The sequence below is a fragment of the Phalacrocorax aristotelis genome, chromosome 2 (assembly GCF_949628215.1).
Source record: "Phalacrocorax aristotelis chromosome 2, bGulAri2.1, whole genome shotgun sequence".
NCBI lineage: Eukaryota > Metazoa > Chordata > Aves > Suliformes > Phalacrocoracidae > Phalacrocorax > Phalacrocorax aristotelis.
The window spans coordinates 163,771,900-163,794,965 of NC_134277.1; the positions used below are offsets into that span (position 1 = coordinate 163,771,900).

Genomic DNA, 23,066 nt, shown 5'->3' on the forward strand with positions numbered 1-23,066 from the left:
AAAACAAACAGCACAGTTAATTTATGATTTAAACCACCAAAGGCATGAAGGACGTTACAGCTGTCAGTAAGTTCTAAAAGCTCGTCTTATTTGAAGCCTTTAGCTCTAAGTCATTTAAATGTCACCAGAGAAAAGCTCTTATTCTGCAAACCAAGATAGCATCATCCACAGCTGGCTTTGCACTGGATGCTGTCAGCTGTCAGACTGCTGACCTGTAACTCTCGGGTTAACTGAATATTATGTACATCTGTTGCCTCCGTTGTTCCATACCGATGGATCAGTTACATGTGACAACAGCAGTGACACTCCCTCACATCTACATGAAGTACCTACTTAATTTATAACAAGTTGATTCCATTGGGGACTCCAAGATTCTTACAGAAAGCACCTCCCGAGAAAAAAACACTTATCACGCAGCTCCATCTCAACAATCTGTCTGTGGTTTAAAGTTAATATACTGACATCCATGCCACACTCAATGTATTGCAAATAATTTTGGGGCAAAAAACCCAAACCACCACCAAAAAGTATGTCAGTGTTCTGTGTACCGCTATTAAAAAGAATAAGCCTTGATAATGAATAATAAATGCAATGGCTTGAATCATTCCAGTATTATGTCAGTGTTTCCAGTGGTTTGTAACACAGTACAAAAAAGAAGAATCAAGCACAACTATTTCATTGTGGAAAGATACAAAACCTTACTACAATACAAGAAAAATACCTAATTGGTTTTGATTTCAGTATTGGAAAGAAAGGGAGTGGCATCTACTTGTCTAATTTTATTGTTTTGCTTCTGGTATCCAACTGATACCAACTGGAGCCAACTTTGCACCTTACAGCTTCCTTGACATCTACTTGGACCAGCCAGCTCACCTCCAGCACTGCTACTTCTGTCGCTTCTGTGGTGCTACCTGCAAAGCTCTCATTCGCCCATCATCCACCTTTACGTGACACCCTAACCTCTAGAGTTATGTGGTATTACAACTGAAGTCACCATTAATATCAAACTACTACTTCAAAAGAGTAGAGAAGAAACAAGTTTGTGCTCTGAGACACAAACTACTTCAGATAAAATGCATCAAACAAAGGACACCTAAATTAGCAAAGTCAAAGTGACAGCAATAAAGGATCATGAAGAAAGTATTTATTACTTCTTTTACTAGTAAAAGTATATCGGCATTCTTAGAAAAACTGAAAGGGTGAAAATCTGAGGTGGCAGGGGAATATGACTATTTTGTCCTGAAGATTAGCTTTTTCTGTGTGTGTGTGTAGTGACTAAAAAGCACAGCAATAATCACTTCAAATTTCAACTTTTTCTAACAGCTAAAATAAGCCACACAGGTAAGAATCAAGACAGCCATGCTGACCATGCATCATGCTTATCTACCTTATCTACCATGCCTGCTCGACAGGTATGGAAGGAAGAAGAGCAGCTATTTGACTCTGAGAGGTAACAGTAACTGATGAAGCTCTATTACACCTCTGCAGCTTGAAACACGTTTTAATTCCAGTTCCTCTCATCTATTACCTTGCACAAGGTCTGTTTACTTGGGCTTCCTATACCAAAGGGCGAATCTCAAACATCTTTAAAAAAAGGCTAAGGGTAGGGAAAGAAATCTGAAAAGTAGGAAATCAAGTAAATATCTACGTATCCTTCCTCCTTCTTGTAGGAAACATATCAATTTTTTGAATATGTGCCCCCAGGCACTCATGTAAATGTTGAAGTGGGGCTGTAGCTTCCTTGCAAGTCAGGGGTACACACTCCATTCCAATGGGTCACAATATTGGTTCCTGAAGTTTGTGGCCAAATACTAGAAATCCATAGGAATATATCATAATATTAATATGCTTTTGCACTGAAAATCTCCTTAATAAATGTTATGTATAAGGATTTAGAAATGTATTTTCTATGAAGACACTGAATCAATCCCTCAGAAGGATGTTTTAAGACTTCATAAAAGAAAAATTTCTCTCAAGTATAAAAGCTTAAAAAAACCCCACAGTAACTAACAGAAATCTTAGAAGCCTATAAACTATAGAAACAACATGTATTACCTCACATGCTCATGCTTCAATTAATTTGTGATTTTCGACAGCAAAAATTAAGTACTTTGATCTAAACAGCAGCTACCAAAAATAGCTATTAAGTTTCTTCTTTCTGAAAAGTGATGATTAATATTTAATTGCCTATTTTCACTTTTCAAAGCTGCTCCTTCATAATTAACACATACTCAGGTAATTTGAATTCTAGCCCACAACACTCTACTTCATGACAAAGCCAAGTGAAAATACTGACAAGCAGCCTTGCTTTGAAGGATTCTGGCCCTGCGTTACTGCGCGGATCTGCCTGCTCTCACAAGTGACGCTACACAGGATAGCTGCAGAAAGTTTCTCTTTAGAAACTGCACTACAAAGGCAGCACAGCTACAGTCTTGGGAAAGTCAATCGCCATGTAGCAAGAAGCAAGCTAAGCACAAGTGAAAAATCTGCCTAAACATCTGCTAGCTTTATAAATAAACTTGGTTGTTTTTTTTTTTTAATGAGCCTTACCTGACACAGAGACCGTGTGTGACCTTACTCCTTGCTTCTCATTGTTGGCCAGCCTGTAAAACAGAGGTTGGAATCGCTGAATGCTGTACATTCTTCACGGTCACATACACTGGGAATTCACCCTAACAGGGCACCTACTGTAATTAGCAGGGCCAATCCATTTCCCACAGTGACAGATTTTGAGGGGGAGAAAAGTCAGAAAGGAATCTACCATTTCAAACCCATCTGGGGGAGTAAGAGCGGAAAGAATGTGTTACCGTTTTAATGACCACATTGATTCACAAAGACCAAGCAAACTTCAAGGAAAAAACAAAACCTAAGCTTTACAAACTTTTAGGATCAATCCACACATGTCTAAATATTGTCAGTGTATGTAATCTGACGGTGCTTCTACTTCCTGTATTATCTATTGGAAATAAAGTATGAATTGGGTTTTTGTCTGTAAGATGACTTAGCCTGTACAACAATTTTAAATTAATTAAATGCAGTTAGGTATAAACGTTCATTAGTATCAGCAACTGAAATGAATTCTTCCAAATTTTTTTCATTATTATATAAACACAATTTTAATGGTTAGAGAGTACTGCACTTCATGCTTTCAGAAACCTGGAATTTCATCTGGCAAACACAAATCTTTCCAGATGCAAGATGGTGTTGGCTAGTCGTTTTATATATTAGAAAAAAGCCCACTCCTCTGCCACCAGACTAAAAGCATACGTGGTGCCCTTGTTTAAACAGACTCAAGCGTACAAATTCAGTTTTGGTGCACTGTCCCAAAGATGGGGAGAAGCTTTACCTTCAAACTTTATTTTATCCCAGAAATCCCTCCAAATAAAAAAAAAGGATAAACTTTATGTTAGGAAGTTATTCTGTGTTTCTCAGTTGTATCTATTTAAGTAAAAACTGATTTTCCTCTTCCATACGAGTGCACACTAAGTTAACCAATTTTACGGCTTCCAGCCTTAGCTTTCATTTCCTTTTCCTCCTTGCATTTTAACTCCTCTTTCTGCACCATGAGAAAGCCACCTGGCTAGCGAGGACTGCAGCACGACCTGTGAAGGAAGAGCAACCACTAGTATCTAAGTGGCTGGTTTCTTACAGATTCAGGAACAAATTCTGTTCCACAGTTAAAAAGTAGTAATAATAATTCTGGACTCCTTCCAGGAACCAAGGAAGAAACAGAATAAGGTGGCTGGGTTGAAGTAGGCACACTCTGTGTCCCAAAGGAAAAAGGAAGAGCTAAGACACTATAAACTGCTAAATTTATTTGGTCTTTCAACAATTATCTCTTGCTACTGGATACTGGTGACGCTGCCCGATAAGGTTCAAGGAAAATAATCTGATGAGACATGGCTTTAAACTGGGGCTGGATGTGGCTACAGAGAAAGCAGTCAGATTGCAAAGGGAAAAAAGAAAAGTGGCTTGGTTAAAGGACTGAAGTTTAAGAATTTAGGAGGCCACAATCAGAAACTGCACATGGAAAGGGGAAACAGCCACAACTTGCCAGATAGGATGGAGACCTACCTAGCCACTGACAGAGAATCAGCAGGAAGAGTTAACGGCCTTGTGTGCCACTGCGTTACAGACTACCAACTCCACCAAGGTAAGAAGTATTCTTGGTTCAAACAGGGTTAAATGAGAAATCTTTCCTTATTTACCTTAAAGCTTGGGAAGGAGAAGAATGCAGAGAGGTGTCTTAGCATATTTTATATTAGAATTATTAGATGAAGACAACACATCTCAGCATACCTCAGATACAATATCACCATAAAACTAGCAAGAGAAAAAAATGCAACTCTATTTGCCTGACATAGATTAGCATTTTCTACAAATACACAATTACTATTGGAGAAGAATTATTCTACGTTACTCTATTTTAAAAAATAGATTTAGAAGTATTTACTATGTAAATGGTATTCTCTATTACATTGAACCTAGAGATCCCAACTCAGACTGGCCCCAGTATGGAAATTTTATTAAATAAAGGTGTTGTGACAGATTTATGATAAGTGAAAAAAATACTTTCTGTACTTCACGTAAGCAGAAAAGGGGACAAATAGGAAGAGCATAGACTGACTCACAGATTGAAACCACAATTCAAAAACTTTTTAGCACCACCCCTATAATTAAATTTACTCATGGACTCAAAATAAATAGCCTGAATCCCAGTCAAGTCTTTTCCAAAACATCCTTCTTTTGTTACTGTCAAATATGATCAATGCATTACATTTTTTTCCCTCAGATTTTATTTCTCACATATTTGTAGCTTAATGCTGCTGTCAGTTGGTTATACCCCATGGTCCTAAATGACTGCCTGCTATTTGTCCTAGAATCCAAAAGCAACAATAAAAATCAAGCATGTATAAAAAGTCCTAAAGCGCCACTTAAGCAAAAGTATTTTCCAGAACATTTTTTAAATACATCAGAAAAGAAAGCATAAAACTTACTTTGGTATCGATGGTAAAGCTCGTTCACCTTCTGTGTAAACAAGAAGAAAACAGGATTAAATTTTTCTCAAGTTTCCAAATAACCTCTCAATGTGCAATACATACATGGCTGAAACTATAATCATCACAACCTCTCAGGGAAACTTATGTTGATTCAAAAGACTGTTCTTTACATATATTTAGAGCAACGTATCAACACAACTCCTAACCAGTGACACAGACCTGTTAGCAAACTCTTGTCTGCGAGAATAATGGATACAGAATATAAAAGTTCTTTTTATTCTTAACAAGTAATGATGATAAATCACCTGACAGTATCTCATCTCTCTAGAAAGAAAAGCTTTTCTTTTATCTCCAAGATGTGCTAAGTGCCAACATATAAATAAAACAATTGAAGCCAACTTGGACTTCCAAGCAAGGTAACTGAAAAAAACCATTAAAGCACATAACGTATCATATTGATTTCACATTTAGTTGAGATTATACAATATTAATGCTTAGTAGCCAGAGAAGAAGTTGGCTTTTTGTAAACTATTTTTTAAATACTTGCCAATCTTCCTTTCATAATGGTACTGTGTAACAAAAGCCTGGATGTACATAATCAAGCTTTTTTTTCCCTATTGGATTTGATAAGACAGTTGGTATCCAGGTGGGGAAGGATGATGTGGTAGTCACTAATCCTTCAGTAAAACAGCAACGATTTACAGTAGATTGAAGTATGAAGGGAAGGAGAGAAACTGGGCAATTAAAATGGGTATCACTCTCTAAATTGCTGTAGTACTGATAAAGTGGCCTGAAAGAAAATGGAAAAGCCACACTTTCAAAAAATGGCAATGTATACTGATTACACAAAAATCAAATAAATTCCAGTTTGTTCTTATCCTATGTTAAAATACCTTAAATTTCCAGACCTTACAAAAGAAAACTACAGTTTCACCTTTGTGTATTACAGGACTGAGTAGAGAAATGCCCAAATACCCAGATGCCACACTCAGCATGCCAAACTACAGTATTTGTCACAATTTTTTTGCTGTCTAAAGGTAGAACACCACAGCTTGGCTCACCAACCTAAGTCCGTTTTTAAGTTTATTTGAAACAATATTAAGTCATAAACAACTCATGGCCTGTTAAGTTCAGAGATCCATTTTCCATTCCCTACAATTTAGCTGTACTTTCACTGCCCAGGTCTATTGCTTCCATGCTAAATTTCTGCTACAGGCTGCCTGGCTGCCTTTTACGGGACCTTTTATATTTAAGAAAAACAAAAGACCCCTTTGGAAGTTGCCTAGGCCTCTATAGTTTTGAGCCTGGATGCACTGTAATTTGCTATGAGATGGGTGTTTCCTTTCACCATCTCAATGAAAGTGTGCCTAATTTTAGTCAAGCTATCAGGGTTTTTTGCGGGGAAGAAACCCCACTGCAGTGCAGCCATGCTCAGCAGAGCTCTTATATGGCCTCAAGGCTAAATTCCTCCTCAGTGAGGAGACTCCAGCACTGGACTTGGCTGCACATGCTCCAGTCAAGCCCAGAGAAACAAAGTCAGATCTTTCCCAGTGGTTTTGGACACAGGAATAAAAAGACGGGCTCAATTGAACTTAAAAGTACTGAAGAACAAGTGGGTCCACCTTAAGTGCAGAAAGAGTAAGAGGCGTGCACCTCAGGGTCTGATGGGGGTGTTGAAAAGAAAAGAAGGAAAGAGAAACAAAGACCTGAGATTTGGGAGGTGACCTAGAGCAGCTCGGCAAAGGGACTACAGCAAACACCTGAAACTGGAGGGCAGAGTACGGACAGCAAGATTATACAAGAAGCATGAGGTGGGAAATAAAGGTTTTGTGATGTTAGGGTAAATGATACCTTTTGGGAATGGAAACAAAAGACAAAGATCCTGAAGGGTAGTGTGGACTGACAAGTATCAGATCAGATGCTTGAAGGTGACAGCCTGCAATAAAAGGACTGGGGGAGGAAGGTACCCAAAAAAGCGACTGGAATGACACTAAAGAATTCATGCTGCATGGAACTGGGCAAAAGACATCAAGCTTAGAGAAACAGGCGGAAGAGTCCTGCCCACTACTGTGCAGACCTCCCTAGGGTTGTGAATGAGACTCAAGAACTTTAACTTACAGCTGTAATCTACACCAGCTGTCATCATTATGTGTGAGAGCATCCCATGTTCCCATGTTCTAAATCATAACAAGCTATGATACTACTATTAGTTGTTCCAACACCGCTCCTGCATTTAGCAATGGATGTAATGGTTTAGACGCTGCTGATGAATTGTGTGCTACTGGTAAAACATACTTGTAGCTTGCTGTGCTTAAACACTTAGGAAATGATACAAACTACAAACCTCTGGTAAAAGAACTTTATTAAACTGCGAAGTTAACTTCATCATTTGATACTTTTAAATTGAGATAACTGGTGCAAAATTAATGAGCAGCTATTCAAAATAATTTTCCTTGCTGTTTAATTACACACAGAATCACACAGAGAATTGTATAGGTTGGAAAAGACCTTTAAGATCATCAAGTCCAACTGTAAAACTAACACTGCCAGTCCACCACTAAACCATGTCCCTGAGCACCACATCCAAACTGTCTTTTAAATACCTCCAGGATGGTGACTCCACCACTTCCCTCAGCAGCCTGGTCCAGTGCTCGACAACCCTTTCAGTGAAGTAATAGTTCCTACTTGCCAATCTAAACCTCCCCTGATGCAACTTGAAGCCATTTCCTCTTGTCCTGTCACTCGTTACTTGGGAGAAGAGACAAACACACACCTCGCTACAAGATCCTCTCAATGAGTTGTAGAGAGCGAGAAGGTCTCCCCTCAGCCTCTCTTCTCCAGGCTAAACAACCCCAGTTCCCTCAACCTCTCCTCGTAAGACCTGCTCTCCAGACCCTTCACCATCTTCGTTGCCCTTCTCTGGACACACTCCAGCACCTCAATGTGTGGCCTCACCAGTGCCGAGCACAGGGGCACAATCACTGCCCTGCTCCTGCTGGCCACACTATTCCTGATACAAGCCAGGATGCTGTTGGCCTGCTTGGCGACCTGGGCACACTCCTGGCTCATGTTCAGCCAGCTGTCAACCAACACCCCCAGGGCCTTCTCCACCGGGCAGCTTTCCAGCCACTCTTCCCCAAGCCTGCAGCATTGCCTGGGATTGTTGTGTAGGACCCAGGTGCAGGACCCAGCACTTGGCCTTGTTAAACCTCATAAAATTGACCTCAACCATCGATCCAGTCTGTCCAGATCCCTCTGCAGAGCCTTCCTGTGCTTGAGCAGATCAACACTCCCACCCAATTTGGTGTCATCGGTAAATTTACTGACGGTGCACTCCATCACCTCATCCAGATCACTGATATAGGTATTAAACAGAACCATCCACAACACTGAGCCCTGGGGAACACCATTTGTGATTGGTCACTAACTGAATCTAATTCCATTCACCACAACTCTTTGGGCTCAGTCACCAGCCAGTCTTTTACCCAGCAAAGAGTACACCTGTCCGAGCCATGAGCAGCCAGTTTCTCCAGGAGAACGCTTTACTAAAGTCTAGGTAGACAATATCCACAGCCTTTCTCTCATCCACTAAGGCAGTCACCTTGCCACAGAAGGCAATCAGGTTACTCAAGCAGGACCTGCCTTTCATAAACCCATGCTGGCTGGCTGGGCCTGATCACTTGGTTATCTCCTATGCACCACATGATGGCACTCAGATGATCTGCTCCATAACCTTCCCTGGTACTGAGGTCAGGCTGACAGGCCTGTAGTTCCCCAGATCCTCCTTCTGACTCTTCTTGAAGATAGGTGTCACATTTGCTAACCTCCAGACAAGTGGGGCCTCCCCAGTTAGCCAGGACTGCTGATCAAGGATAGTAAGTGGCTTGGTGAGCACTTCTGCCAGTTCTTCCAGTACTCTCGGGTGGATCCCATCCGGCCCCATAGACTTGTATGTGTGTAGGTGGCATGGCAGTTGCTAACCATTTCCTCTTGGATTATGAGAGCTCCATTCTGCTCCTTGTCGTCAAGCTCAGGGGGCTGGGTACCTGGAGGATAGATGGTCTTACTATTAAAGACTGTGGCAAAGGCGGCATTAAGTGCCTCAGCCTTTACCTCAGCTTTTTCCTCGTCCTTTATCACTATGTTTCCCCCACATCCAATAAAGGACTGAGATTCTCCTTAGGCCTCCTTTTGTTGTGAATGTGTTTATAGAAACATTTTTAATTGTCTTTTATAGCAGTAATCAGATTAAGTTCTCATTCGCCCTTCTAATTTTCTCCCTCTGCATAACCTGACAATGTACTTCTAGTACTCCTGAGTTTCCTACCCCTTCTTCTAAAGGACATCAACTCTCTTTTTTTTCCTGAGTTCCAGCCAAAGCTCTCTGTTCAGCCAGACCAGTCATCTTCCCCACTGGCTCATCTTTCGGCACATGGGGATGGCCTGCGCCTTTAAGATTTCCTCCTTGAAGAATGCCCAGCCTTCCTGCACTCCTTTGCCCTTAGGACTGCCTCCCCATAGGCTCTGTCAACCAGGTCACTAAACAGGCCAAAGTCTGCTCTCTGGATGTCCAAAGTAGCAGTTCTGCTGACCCCTGTCCTTCTCCAAGAATCAAAACTTCTATCATTTTGTGATCTCTGTGCCCAAGGCAGCCTCCAACTGTCACATCACCCACAGGTCCTTCTCTGTTCACAAACAACAGATCCAGCAGGGCACCGTCCCTAGTTGGCCCACTCACCAACTCTGTCAGGAAGTCTTCTTCCACACACTCCAGAACTTCCTAGACTGTTTCCTCTCTGCTGTATTGTATTTCCAGCAGACATCCAGTAGATTGAAGTCCCCCATGAGAACAAGGGCTAGTGATTGTGAGGAGTCTTCCAGCAGCTTGTAGAATATTTCATCTGTCTCTTCATCCTGGCTGGGTGGTCTGTAACAGACTCCCACCATGATATCTGCCTTGTTGGCCTTCCCCCTCATTCTTACGCATAAACACTCAACCCTATCGTCACTATCATTAAGCTCTAGATAATCCATATGCTCCCTAACATACAGGGCTACCCCACTGCCTGTCCTGCTTTGCCTATCCCTTCTGAAGAGTTTATAGTCATCCATTGCAGCACTCCAGTTGTGCAAGTCATCCCAACAAGCTCCCATGGCAACTCTATCAGTTTTCCTGCTGTATAATGGCCTCCAGCTCCTCCCATTTGCTGCCCATGCTGCATGCATTTCTGTAGAGGTACTTCAGCTGGGTTGTCGCCCATATCACCTCCTTAGAGCAACACCCCTTAATTCCTTTGAGGCATTTCACTGGTGTTCCCTACTTGGCTCCTATTACCTCAGTAGCCCCTGGCTCATCTCTGTACAACTGTACTCCAGTGAACCGAGCAAATCTCAGAGACACAGACTGAGGGCCCTTGCTAGCACCCTGTCCCTCTAACCTTGGCGTGTCATCCCACAGCTTGTCTTGGGCAAGCCTCATATTAAGCCCCGCCCCTTTCAAGTCTAGGCCAAAGCTCTGTCAATGTGCCCTGCAAGCTCATGAGCAAAGACCCTCCTTCCCCTTTGAGAAAGGTGAATCCCATCAGATGCCAGCGGGCTTGGAGCTGCGTAGGCCATCCCATTATCAAAAAGATCCAAAATTGTGGTGATGACACCAGCCAGAGCCATGTGTCAACAGGCTGGGTGCTTCTGTTCCTTCCGTTGTCGCTGCCTGCAACTGGAAAGAGTGGAAAAAATTACCTGTGCTTCAGAGCCCCTTACTAGCCCTCTAAAGGCCCTGAAGTCTCTTTTGATTGCCCTTGGACTACACGTTGTAGCTGCATCACCTCCCACATGGAAGAGCAGTAATAGGTAATAGTCAGAGGGCCGTACTAGGCTAGGAAGTTTCCAGCAATGTCCTTAAGCTGGACTCCAGCGAGGCAGCAGACTTCCCTAAGAAGAGGGTCCGTCCAGCATATTGGACCATCTGTCATCCTCAGAAGGGAGTCTCCTACAATGATAACCTCTCTATTTCTTCCTTGTGGAGGCAGTTTTCACAGGGTGGGGGATAGGCCCTTCTGACCTTGGCAACACTACTGGTATCGATGGACTGCTATCCATATCTTCCATTGACTGGCCTTCCACCTGCAGAGCCTCATACCTCTTGTACAGGGGCATCTGGGAAGGCCAGGTAGGCAAGAAGGGGGTTCACCTGCTGCCCTGAGCTTAGACTTGCCTCCATTCACTCTTTTCCTTTGAGCTACTGCCTTCAGCCTGGCAGGAGGAGGATACAGGATCTCCTTGATCTTGGTTTTTTTCTGGTGGCTGCTACTGTTCCTGTCTCAGGGAGGGCAGAGCATGGCACCACTGGCCTATCTCCTCCTCAGATTCCCTGATGGTCTTTAACCTTTCTACTTCCTCCTGTAGCTCTGCCAACAGGCTGAGCAGATTATCTACCTGATCACACCTCACATAGCTGTTCTCACGGCTGCCAATCATTATCAGTGAAAGGCTCTGGCACTTCCTGTAGCCTGAGGCCTGGACAGCTGCACATTTTCCTGGGAGCTCTGTCTGGGTTGCCACATCCATTCCGGTGAGTACAGATATGTTTCCACCCAGTGGATACCATGGCTAAGTTCCTACTGAAAAGATGATGACTACCAAATGAACTCACTCCTTGGCTGGTAGGGTGACTACTCCCTTCCTGTGTGCCCTTCCACACAATCTGCTGCACCACGCCCTGGCTGATGCGCCATACTCTTCTGGCAGCACTCCTGGTCGCTCACGTTCCAGACGCTGCTTTTTGTAAGGTGTGGGATGGGCCACCGTTGCTTTGCCAATGCCCTCGCCTCACCTTATCAGCATCTTCCATGAGAGCTACCGCCTCCTGGCAGACCTCTTCACTGCTCTGGTGCTTCCCTGCCTCAGGAAAACCCCTGTGTGCCAAGATCTGCCACTCCACTGCGGACCGGGCTGGCTCCAGAGCAGCTCCCCTTGGTGACTCTATCACATATTAACTGCACACTATTCAAACTGTATTCTAAAGATAGAACATTTAATTTCCTCTAGGGACTCTTTTTTTTTTTTTCCCCCGTGTATGGAGCACATCAATATTACATTTGGGGACTTCAGAAACATCAGTGAATGATTTCATAACATTTGCATGGCCACAATGATTCATCCGTTCGAAGTACTGACCTCAGCTGCAGATCAGATTGTTTTGCTCCCCTGCAAATATAGACCCCAAATTCTTAAGCAAGTGAGAAATATCACAGGAGACAACTGCTAACATATGCTGAAGTTAATTGCTACCTATCAAAAAGGATGTAAGAGAGATAAAGGTAGAATCTAACGTTCCATTCCAGTGCAGTATTAAATTTCCTTAACCATAAGATTCCTGTTCTGTTCCTGCAAGTCCTTCTTCATTGTGAGGGTGATAAGACAATGGAACCGGCTGCCCAGAGTGGTTGTGAACGTCCCATCCCTGGAAGTGTTCAAGGTCAGATTGGATTGGATGTGGCTTTTAAGTAACCTGGTTTGAGATACCCCTACCCATGGCAAGGGGGTTGAAATGAGGTGACCTTTAAGGTCCCTTCCAACCCAAACCAGTCTATAACTCAACGACTCTACGATTCCAAGTCCCTACTTAACTGAACAGCTTCCTATCGGTGCGAAATATAAAGCAAGGATCATCATAAAAATACTCTTTCACAACAAAATCATGATTCCATCTTAATATTAAACCTATTCTACACCTTTTGTAGGAGAATGTGAATTGAAGCGGCATTACGTAGTTAACTGAGGATTAGTAATATGATATAGTTAATGAGCAGAGTGTGACAAAGGTTCAAAGAATCGAAGATGGCTAGAAAATGGTAAGAGGAAATTATGGGGATCAATAGAGAAAAGCAAAGATTCTAATCCAAGTTAAATGAATGTTTGTTTCAAGATTGGTTGGAAAAACAGGCAGCATGCATGGGTCCAATGTAAATAAACCCGTTATTTCTCATCATCTTCCTTTTCAGTGTCCTTTGCCAAATTCCATAAGGTATGACTGATTTTGTTCTCAATAGCAGCAGAGCAACATGCTGTCATGCACTGACCAGAACTGGGCCCCTGTCCTCTGGGATGATGGGGGTGGCAGAGGTGGACAATGCATGCTTAGCCTTGTGGAGAAGGAAACATCACACAGCACCACTCCTAAGCCACAATCTGATATATCCATTGACACAGGGTCAAGCGGAGGGCCAGATATGGACAGCGGAAACTGGGAAATTAAGCTTAATTTAAGGAAGGAAAAAAAAAAGTAGCCAGAAATAAAAACCAACTATCAAGTAGTATTAGAGACACCTCCCCTTTCACTGGAGAAAATACAAGAAAAATCCACCTGCATGGAGCTACTGTTGAAATGGCATATCAAAGCCTATTTTATAGGCGTCTACATGCTCTCTTGATACAAAATGCTCACTTCAGGCAGTGTTTCCCAAGTTGGTGCTTATCCGTTTACAGCTTATATTCCAAATAAAATACAAAACATTCATTAGTACCCTTGTAGGTCTGAAGTCAAAATTCGTTACTAACAGCATCCCAGTAAAAGCATATGTTGTTTTTCACAATTTGAAACCCACAGCATTTTGCCCAATTTTATGTTCAGTTAAAAAAAGATACACATGATCATATTGGTGTGTCTGTGCCCAGATGCTGGCAGTGGGTTGCAGGGCAGCCTCTGTGAGGAGGCCGGGCCTGCCCTGTGCTGGACACAACCGGTCCCAGCCGGCTCCAGCGGCCCCACGGCAGGGCACAGCTGAGCCCCTCAGCCGAGCTGGGGGCACCGGGGGGAAACGGGCTTCAGAAAGGGCCAAAGGCAAAACATGGCACAGGAGGAGGAAGCCGAGGAGGGAGCAGCAGCAGAGGCACCCCCAGGCCGGAGGAGGGGAAGGAGGGGGGCAGGAGGTGGTGCACGCTCGGAGCAGGGACCCCCCGCAGCCCTGCAGAGGCCCCGCCGGAGCAGAGACCCCGCCTGCAGCCCGGGGAGGGCCCCACGCCGCAGCCGGGGGATATTTCCTGCGGGGGCTGCGGCCGTGGAGAGCCCAGGCGGGAGCAGGGGGTCCCTGAAGGGCTGCAGCCCGGGGAATTTTCTCATCCTATTTTCTCCCTCTGTACTGCTGCAGAAGCAGCTGAGGTTGGCTGCTGGCCAGGGCTAACCCACATTTTTGGTGCCCATCGTGGGGTGTCAGAAGGTCAAGGCAGCAACAGTAATTGAAAGAGGTAGCAGCCATAAGTCAGACTGGAGAATACCAGGGAGTGCAAGAATTGTAATAATTGCAGGGAGCCTGGATGCTGGTGTTGGGAATTAATTGTCATAAAGTGGTGATGGGACAAGGAGGAGTTTTATTGGTTTGGTTTGTGGGTTTGTTTTGGGTTTTTTTTTCTTTTTTCCTCTTTTGTGACGATGATACTTTATCTTTCAATGCTGGGAATTTTTGTTGATGTAAGTGACGGTCGTAAAGAATGTGTGATGAATGTGTATTTCAATGATAATTATCGTGTGTGTGTGTGTGTCAGAGGCAAGGGGTGGAATGATGTGGAGGCGGCTGTGAGCGGCGCAGCCCCAGTCTGTTCCCCCAGCAGCCACCCCTGCTGCCCCCGCTACCACCAAAACCTTGACACGTATGCCCAGTACCTTCCACCACTCCTATAACCCCTGGCTCCAGGAGATGTGAAAAGAACTCTCAAGTATTTTGATTTACCACAACACATACAGTCCTCATCTGCTTGAAATTATTTTTAGCCTTTTTATAAGAGTTTTGAGAATTTTTCATTACCTCCAAAGCTTGTTTAAAGAGATTAATAGATAAAAAATTCAGCCACCAGACATAAGGTCACAGGAAAGCTACTTAAGCATAGTCCAATCAGTCAATAGCTGCTTACTATCAGTTTACATTTTTATCAGTTGCTTCATTTGTACTGTAAGAGTTAAGTGTGATCATGGAGACATAAATATTAATTTTAAAGATTCCACATTGGTCTAAAGGGACCTGTATACCATAATATCTATGAAAATTAAAACAAACTTAATAGAAATATACCAAAGACTGTCCAGGTCTTAACCATTACCAAGTGCTCTCACCAAATTAAGAGAAACTGGATCATTAACGGATAGTGAGACAGATACCACAAAAACACAGGTTCTTTTAGTAATCAAGAAGGATATTTTATGAGGAGACTTGCAATAAACATGTAAATTTACCACAAAGGGAGAAACTCTTTCCTCTTTGGGAAAGCTCGAAGAGGGGAGAAAACACATCTGCTGGATCAAGAGTCACTACATGATTTGTTTCTGATGTGCCTTGTATAATCAAAGCTCACTGTGGGAGGGATCTGGGAATGCAGATCATAGTGGGCACAGCTCTCCCACAAAATGTTTAATTAATACATTGACTATTGCGATGAACTTCAAAAAACGAAACCTCATCAAAAGAACCCCACAATTTATTTTAACTGGAGGGATTCTTAATGTTTGCATAAAGAGGAGTGCTCCCAACGCGCTATATAATGTCCCTTTAACTCAATCACTGCTCATTTGCTCTGTGTTCAAATACACCAATAAGACTATCACACAAATAAACACACTCCATTAAATGCATTGATTTATTCTGCATTCACACCTACCGGCAAGCCACCACACAAAGCACAGCTGTGCCTAGTACTGTACAACACATAGAAAAATCAGAGGTCTTGCCCTTAACAGAGCTTAGTGATTACAGAAGATGTAACAGTTAAATGATAAGGAAGTCAGGTCAGAGGAAGGCAACAATTAGGATGGAAAAGTGCGAACAGAGTAGCTCAACTTTTACTGCCACATACAGCAGCAGTAAGTCAGGATCCACGTGCCCTGCTGATCTTAGAGGTTCATATGCATCATGAAACAAGTAAGTACTGAAGTAAATGGTAAATCCGGTAGGGATTTTGACTGGGAGCTGCTCCCTTGCTTGGGTGAGACCAGCACAGAGGGCAGCAGAGCAGGGTTTGGCTGAGAAACAGAAACACATGTGACTGGAGCACGATCAGTGCCACAATGCACAGCACTGGAAGCTTGCGAGCTCGATGAACAGAGCTAGGGCTTGGTGAAGGCCTTGACTGCTCACGGTTACTGCTGTGAATGACAGAACTGGAAACCATCAGGCAGTGGTATTTTGCAGCGTTAAGAGCATTTATGTCAAGGTAAGAAAAGGAAAGCCATTCTAATAGCAGAGGAGCAAGCCTGTAATAACACTGGCAATGTAGACTGAATAGACCCCATTTCTGAAATACCACCAGGGCATAAGTGGCAAGAACTGGACATACTCTACACGTGTGCCTCTAAAGAAAAAGCAAAGGATAGTGTCAGAGCTATCCATCAACTTAGCGTGACTGAGAGGTGGGGAGAGGTAATGTGTTAAGATATGATCAATTTTAAAAGCTCAGCTTTGGCTACTATAGTTCAGGCTAAAAACCACCCAATCCACTGGGAAAGATGGAAAGTTTTGGGACTGAATAACAAGGTTTTTAACAAACTCTGAACTATGACTTTTCAGAAAAGAAGAGGCACAGAAGACAATCGCCCACAGGTACAGACTAGACCAGTGCAACAAAAATCTTTGTTTGTGATGACTATTTTGTTTTTAGAACAATAAACTAGCATTATCACTGATGCTAGCTTATCTTTTTGGTTCATCATCACTGAGATGCGCACTGAGTTGGCCAGAGGAGCTGAATTTCTGTCGAGGGAAGATTTTCCTTTGCATGGAGATAAGGGTGCATGACTAATGCAAATTCTAACAAAGCTGCTTGTGTTGGGGCTAAAGGGTAGCCACACATGCTAAGGGTCAGAAATAACAAATGTGCAAATTTAAGAGTAATTTGAACAATTACTAAGTGCTGTCAAAACATCTAACACCCTACAATCACATTTCTTCACTACCGAATAACCAAGTTTCAGGTGGGTTTTCTTCTGTCATGTACAGGCAGGATGCTCTATATGGACCTGGAGAAGACCTGAACTATGTTAACAACATTACCCATTTGAACCACTACAGACCAGGGAAAATTAGTGGCACAAAAGAAGCAAAAACATGCCTAACAAGGGACTCAGCTTCAGATTGGAGAGCTTCTGGGATAGTTTGTGTACTTTCTTCTATTACAAATAAGGAAGAAGGAAATAGTTTATTCATTGTTATAGAAACAAAAAAAGTTGGATGAATTTCCACAAGTAAAGATAAGTACAGGTGGACAGAAATTTCCACTCTTAAGCAGCTTTGCTTGGACATTTTTCAATAATTAAAGCTGGCTGAAACTAGAAAAAAAATCTCATTAAATTTAATTAAAATTCTCTCTTCGAAGCAAGGTGTACCTGCACCCTGGTCTCACTGCTTCCAGTTTGTGGGTTGCTACAAAAACGACTGATCAACACTACAAAATGTGTCTCTGCTCTTTAGTTCTATTTTATGAGAAAAGCCCAGGAGACTTCTCCCAAGTTTTGGGTATCTAGGAGAAATGCAGAAATCTTAAAAAATGATCACTAGCCAGAACCTTATTCAAATGCACTCTAACTCTCTGAATTTCCACTTGTATATTAGGGAATCACATTTCAAGGTAACACATACTTGTTAGGAGTGCCTCTAATTACCAATTATTTACCTATGCTATTTAAGTTTAGAATAGCATAAAGCAGTGATTACTGAAAAGTAGTCTAAATTATCAGTCATTAAGTAATTTTTGATGGTGTGACATTTACTATCAGCATTTCTCGTAACAAAAATACTTGCTGGTTCCTCACTGAAAGACAAGAGCCTCCAAGTAAGGCTTTTGCTGATAACTTGTGTCTTCTATTCAAATGCAAAATAATCTATCAGTAGATATGATTCTAGCAACTACCAGGATGAAACTCCTCCTTACCTTTCTGTGGCCTGATAATAAAAGATTGCGTAGCTCCATTCACCAGTCGGCAGTACCCGTCTATCAAGTCAGCCATATTCTCTGCAATGGTTAAGGATGGTGCTGTCACTGTCAGAGGCTAAAGGAGGAAAAAAAACAAGGCACCAACAAAGAGGTTTTATTGTAGTTGCAAACACTGAGGACAACGGCTGTGTCACTGCATCTGGACTTTAAGCATGCTTGCAAACAGTAAACAGAAAAATGTGGATGAGCAAAGAACTATCAGATTCTTACTTTACCTTTTATGCAGTAGCAAATTTAAAACAGGAGGTTCAGAAAGCACAGATGGTAAACCCCACCCAAATGTAATACTAATCTGGGTTATCAGGTAGCTTGCTAGCTAAACTTTCGGTCAACCACTGCTCATTACAACTGCTATCATTTTTATGGTTATAACTATGACAATTTTGAAGTAGCTCCTTATTCCTTAAAACTCTTACAGGCGGTATCTTTTTCCCACCCTTTTGCAGCAACTTATTCTTTGCCCTAAAAAGAAACCTTCCCAATTTCAAAAAAGATAATAATACTACTAATAAAAAAAAGACAGTGGAAAAGGAGATAAAAGACATACAGATAAACTAACAATTTTAATACTACCAACATTTATCATATTCTGCATGAATTTGCCAACCTGCCCTCAATCTTTCTCTACTACAGTGACTCTTCCAGTGCATAGAACCAAGGAAAATATTTGATTTCATTTCCAGCTCTGCCTTCCTGTAATATGAGGGAAAAAAATTTCCCTCTTTCATATTTCCCCTTCTCACAAAAGTGAAATTACTCCGTTTCCTCTTTAGGGCGTAGCATCATGTACATATGCAGGCTACTATTAAGTTGCATTTAAGGGTTAGCATTTTAAAATTAAACTTTTATAAATATCAAAATATATAAAGCACCTGATGCAAAGCCTAAAACATGTAGTGAGCTCTAAATCTATTTTAAACCCAAAAATATTAGACTAGTATAATGATGACTGCTTATACTCAACTTCCCTTTCTCCTTAAAGAACAAGAAACGTAAAACATCTGCAGAATGCCCAGAATGCAAAATGTTAAAATATAACGCACCGGCTGTACCTACAGGAGGAGCAAGACAGTTTAAGAATAACTGAAGTCTTTGTACACATACACAGACAGGTAGTCCCCAGCTTACGCATGCACATGCAAAGTGAAGTAGACTTTCATTTACAGACCAGAACCAGAGTACAATATAGAGAATATCTTCATTAGGAGTACACTAATCTCCACCCTTTCCCAAGAAATCCAAAGCTAGTAAGTCTATCACAACTGTCAGTATCTTACCTCAGGTGCACCTGCTATCTTGAGTTGCAACATCCCTTTTCTGTCCTTGTCTTCACTGTTTGAATACTGAATAGTTTGCACTTGATTGAAGTCTGCTAGATGTGTTGGCTGCAGAAAGGCAATGGAAAAAATGGGGAAAATTTCAAAATTACAGCAAAATACTTTGCCTTTATCCCTGATCTTGCAAAAACACGTGTAGACTTCGATCTCTAAATTACACTTGTAGAAATCTTTTCCTCTGTTGCTTTCTTTCATTAGGCTTTGGTTAACAACATGTACAATACCCACAGTATTTGTGAAATGAAAGCAAGCACCAAGTTCGCCTACAGAGGTCACTCTTGAGTAACTCCAGGCACACACTGAAGTACCTCGTGGAAACAATCTTGGTGGCCAAGACAGAATACTCAACAGGATACCCACGAAGAACCTGCACTCACAGCATACTTAATGTACCTCCAGACTGCTATAAAAGGTATGTTCTTAGCTGGCTATGTGTTCCTGACCTCCAAACCTTTTCACTACCTTTGAATTAATTTCAATGTAAGTTGGACACTCATTCAACTTATGAACATAAAGGTCCCAAACATTTTGCTAGAATAACCTGTCTGAACATAACTTCCTTGTGCCATGGAACAACATCCAGGAAATACTGTAATACAGTCAATATCTGGTAACGAGAAGGCTATTAAGGGTATGAAGTAAACAAATAAGCCAGTAATGACCGCACAAATGCTTAACACTAAACAATGAAACAAGTTCTTCATTTATCCATTCCTAAGAAAGAGGATCACAGAATCACAGGTTGGAAGGGACCTCAGGGATCATCTGATTTAGAATAATTTGCATGTTTCATTGTTAAAAAGTCACCATTAATGCTTCAAATTCTGCAGGTGAGCACTTCACTGGGTACAACAGCCACCAAGTTCAGTGCTAAGGCTGACACTGTCTCTCAACTGCATTTTTCTCCAATCCCAAATCATGAGTTAATATGTAACAGCTGTATACGCTGAATCTCCCAGTTCTCTGTGTTTAAGTCAAAGATTAGACTTGTCATTTGTATGAAGTTCAGTTCACGACAGGTCATGGTTGTTAAGGCAGTAACCGAGAAAAGAAAACAAAAGTAGACTTACATTTGCACCCTTGTCTGTAAGGTAACTGATTCCTTCTTCTGGGCCAATGGCCAGTTCCACTGAAATAATCCAGCTTGACTTCAGAATCAAAGGAGAAAGACAGGGCAAAATTTCAACAGTAAGACAAGACCTTGCTATGGAATACTATCCTCCATTGTTACAATTACAGTTTTTAGTAATTAATCTCTAGAAGTTTTTAAACTCTCTGAACAATATATTAAAATCGAGTAATTCTATAAGTAGCAAAACTCCTCATGACTGGTTTCCTGGGGATCCCTGCTAGTCAAAATGCGTTTCCATATGTTTTATCTTAGGTCTACATGAGAACTGCATACTTCCTATATTTCCTCTTCTCTTCACATGGACATTGACGTTCTAATTTCTACTTGAGTGTGTATTTTCACAAAGCTTGCAGACTTAAGGCCCTTTCTCAAAATTTATTCAAAAGTGGTAGAGATTAAAAGGCATTAGAGGAAAACTTACAAACGGAAGAAGCTGAGAAGTCTCCCTTCCTCACAAAACCAGCTTAAAAATTGCTTGACATTCACAAAGCACCAATAAAAACATTTATTAATGCAGAATTCTTACCCTAGTAATGAATGGTCCTTTTTTAACAGTCAGCTAAGAAAGTTCTAAATAAAATCAATTACTATATTTTGTTGTTAATGAAATAAAATATTCTCTACATCAAAACAGGAACTAAGCAAGCAATTAGTTGCAAAAGTAAGCAAAATTAATTAGAGTCATAACTACAGCATGTATTCTGGTGACTGTCACAGTCCTCTACTTACACCGAGAGCACACTTGAAGTATTCCTTGTCAAATCTGTACACGGGAGAGAGGATCTCAAAGAATTTCAAAATACTTTCTTCTCTATTGAGGTTGGCAAATTGTCGAAATGTTTGTTGGATCAATTTTCGTAGTGTTTTGGCCTGTGTATTAAAATGTTTAAAGATCAATTATTTTAAATCTAATCAGTGACAGTGCATTTTAAGAGTTTCAGTCACTTACCAACAGTTTCTTTACCAATGAGATGCAGACAATTCTCGAGACAAAAAATAAGCTTCTAATTATAAGTAACAGTTCTGCCTTCTAACTTCTGCTTGGGAACAAAATTATTTCTGCTACATGTTATAGAAGGAATATCTAACTAATAATGTTTTGAGAATAAATTATAAGAAAAGAAAACGTTAACATTTGCAGGAACTATTTTTTTTCATATTCCTCATTTCTCCCAACTTCTTAACTGTGTGCCAACACAAAAACACAGCAGCCTACACCTTCATACTAGGTTTTAAACTTAAAACACCATTCTCTTATCTGGTAGTAACAAGCCAGCTGTAGCTGTACCTTAATCTCTGCACACAATATCTTAGATTATCCATAATATAGTGAATGCTTTAAGTCTGATAATATGCAAAATAACTTCCATATAAAAAGATTAAATAGTAAATTAAAAATTAATGTAAAAAGTAAACAAAACATTTAAACTAAACTATTTTAACTATATTGCATATCATTTTATTAACTCTTTTCAGGGTAGGAATAACCACAGCAGCACAAATCATCCTCCCAACATCTGGGACAAGTGGGACAGAATAAGATACCTAATTACATATCCTGAAAAAAGCAAGCATACCTGAAGTAAGACATGAAAAGTGAACAATCTGCCTGTATATAATGTATAACCCCTGGGAAGGCTGCCACGCATATGAAAATAAGAACAGAATCTGAGAAGCAATCTCTTCAACATGCCCCAAAACTAAACAATGAAAAATCCTGAATAAAATCATCTGTTTCTAAACACTAGAATTCATCTAGACAAAAGTGCAGTGCCTTCTCCTCATCTGTCCTACGAATCATAGAATCATTTCAATTGAAAGAGACCTAAGAGCACAGGTATGCTCTGTGAATAGTGTAGGGCCAGCTGACCCACTGTTTACATCCCATAGTGCCAAAATGTCAAAACCACAAACATATCCTATTATTTTTCCCTTTGTCCAAGCTTGACCCGTGTCAGAAGTGACTGAACGGGTTTAAAAAACCTTAGTAATACCCATTTCTAATATATCTTCCAGCTAACAACAATGATAGAAGGCAAAAGCATGCTTATTTTTGCATTATGTCACGGTCAAGACAGGAATTACCATTGTTCCTCTACCAAAACATATCTGAATGTCCTATTGTAACAGGATTAAAACTCTTAATTCTTTCATGCTGCCTGTTAACAGGTCCAGGCTCTACACAAATAGAAACTTCCTTTCGTCATTAGCACTCCCAGTCAGATTAGGCATTCATTTTTAGTAAGCCTTTAAAGAACTCTGAATAGCCAGAATTTTTTAAAAATGAGTGTCAGAACAGAGTTACTTTAATAGCAGGGATCCAAGAGTGGTGCGTAGCCACATACTAAATGATGATGATTTGCAACTACACGTATGTGGGTTCAAAGAAAAAAAAACAACCCTCAGCTCAGCACAAAAACTTTATGTTATAAAGTTAACAAAGACCTTCAGTGCCATTTTAGTGTAATTTCAAATTACTGTGTCACTTTGACAGAACCTTTTACCAAGTATCAGGTGGATCATTACTCTAACAGGTTGCAGATACTTGGGTAGGATAAAGAAAGCATCTGGCAGTCAGGAGACCTCCCAGAGCTGCCTCAGGCTCTGTCAGGACTCAGA

The 23,066-nt window shown here is 41.3% G+C and overlaps 1 protein-coding gene and 1 long non-coding RNA gene across 9 annotated transcripts in view; one reads left to right on the plus strand and one right to left on the minus strand.

Annotated features, from left to right (window-relative positions):
* PTK2 (protein tyrosine kinase 2) overlaps positions 1-23,066 on the minus strand; it is a 233,548-nt gene that overhangs the window by 71,398 nt on the left and 139,084 nt on the right. For all 8 annotated transcript variants that reach the window (XR_012659326.1, XM_075085912.1, XM_075085909.1 and 5 more), the window contains 6 exons: positions 21,177-21,317; positions 20,386-20,463; positions 19,256-19,363; positions 17,916-18,033; positions 4,998-5,028; positions 2,551-2,603 (listed from right to left, as the gene is read on the minus strand). Coding sequence is in view for 7 of the 8 variants with exons in the window: in XM_075085912.1 (XP_074942013.1) it covers positions 2,551-2,603; positions 4,998-5,028; positions 17,916-18,033; positions 19,256-19,363; positions 20,386-20,463; positions 21,177-21,317 (529 nt within the window). In the remaining variant the exon portion in view is untranslated. The remainder of the gene's footprint in view (positions 1-2,550; positions 2,604-4,997; positions 5,029-17,915; positions 18,034-19,255; positions 19,364-20,385; positions 20,464-21,176; positions 21,318-23,066) is intronic.
* LOC142053795 (uncharacterized) lies at positions 16,053-22,170 on the plus strand. The gene is made up of 3 exons (XR_012659328.1): positions 16,053-16,588; positions 19,514-19,727; positions 21,924-22,170. It is a non-coding gene; the product is annotated as an uncharacterized LOC142053795 (long non-coding RNA).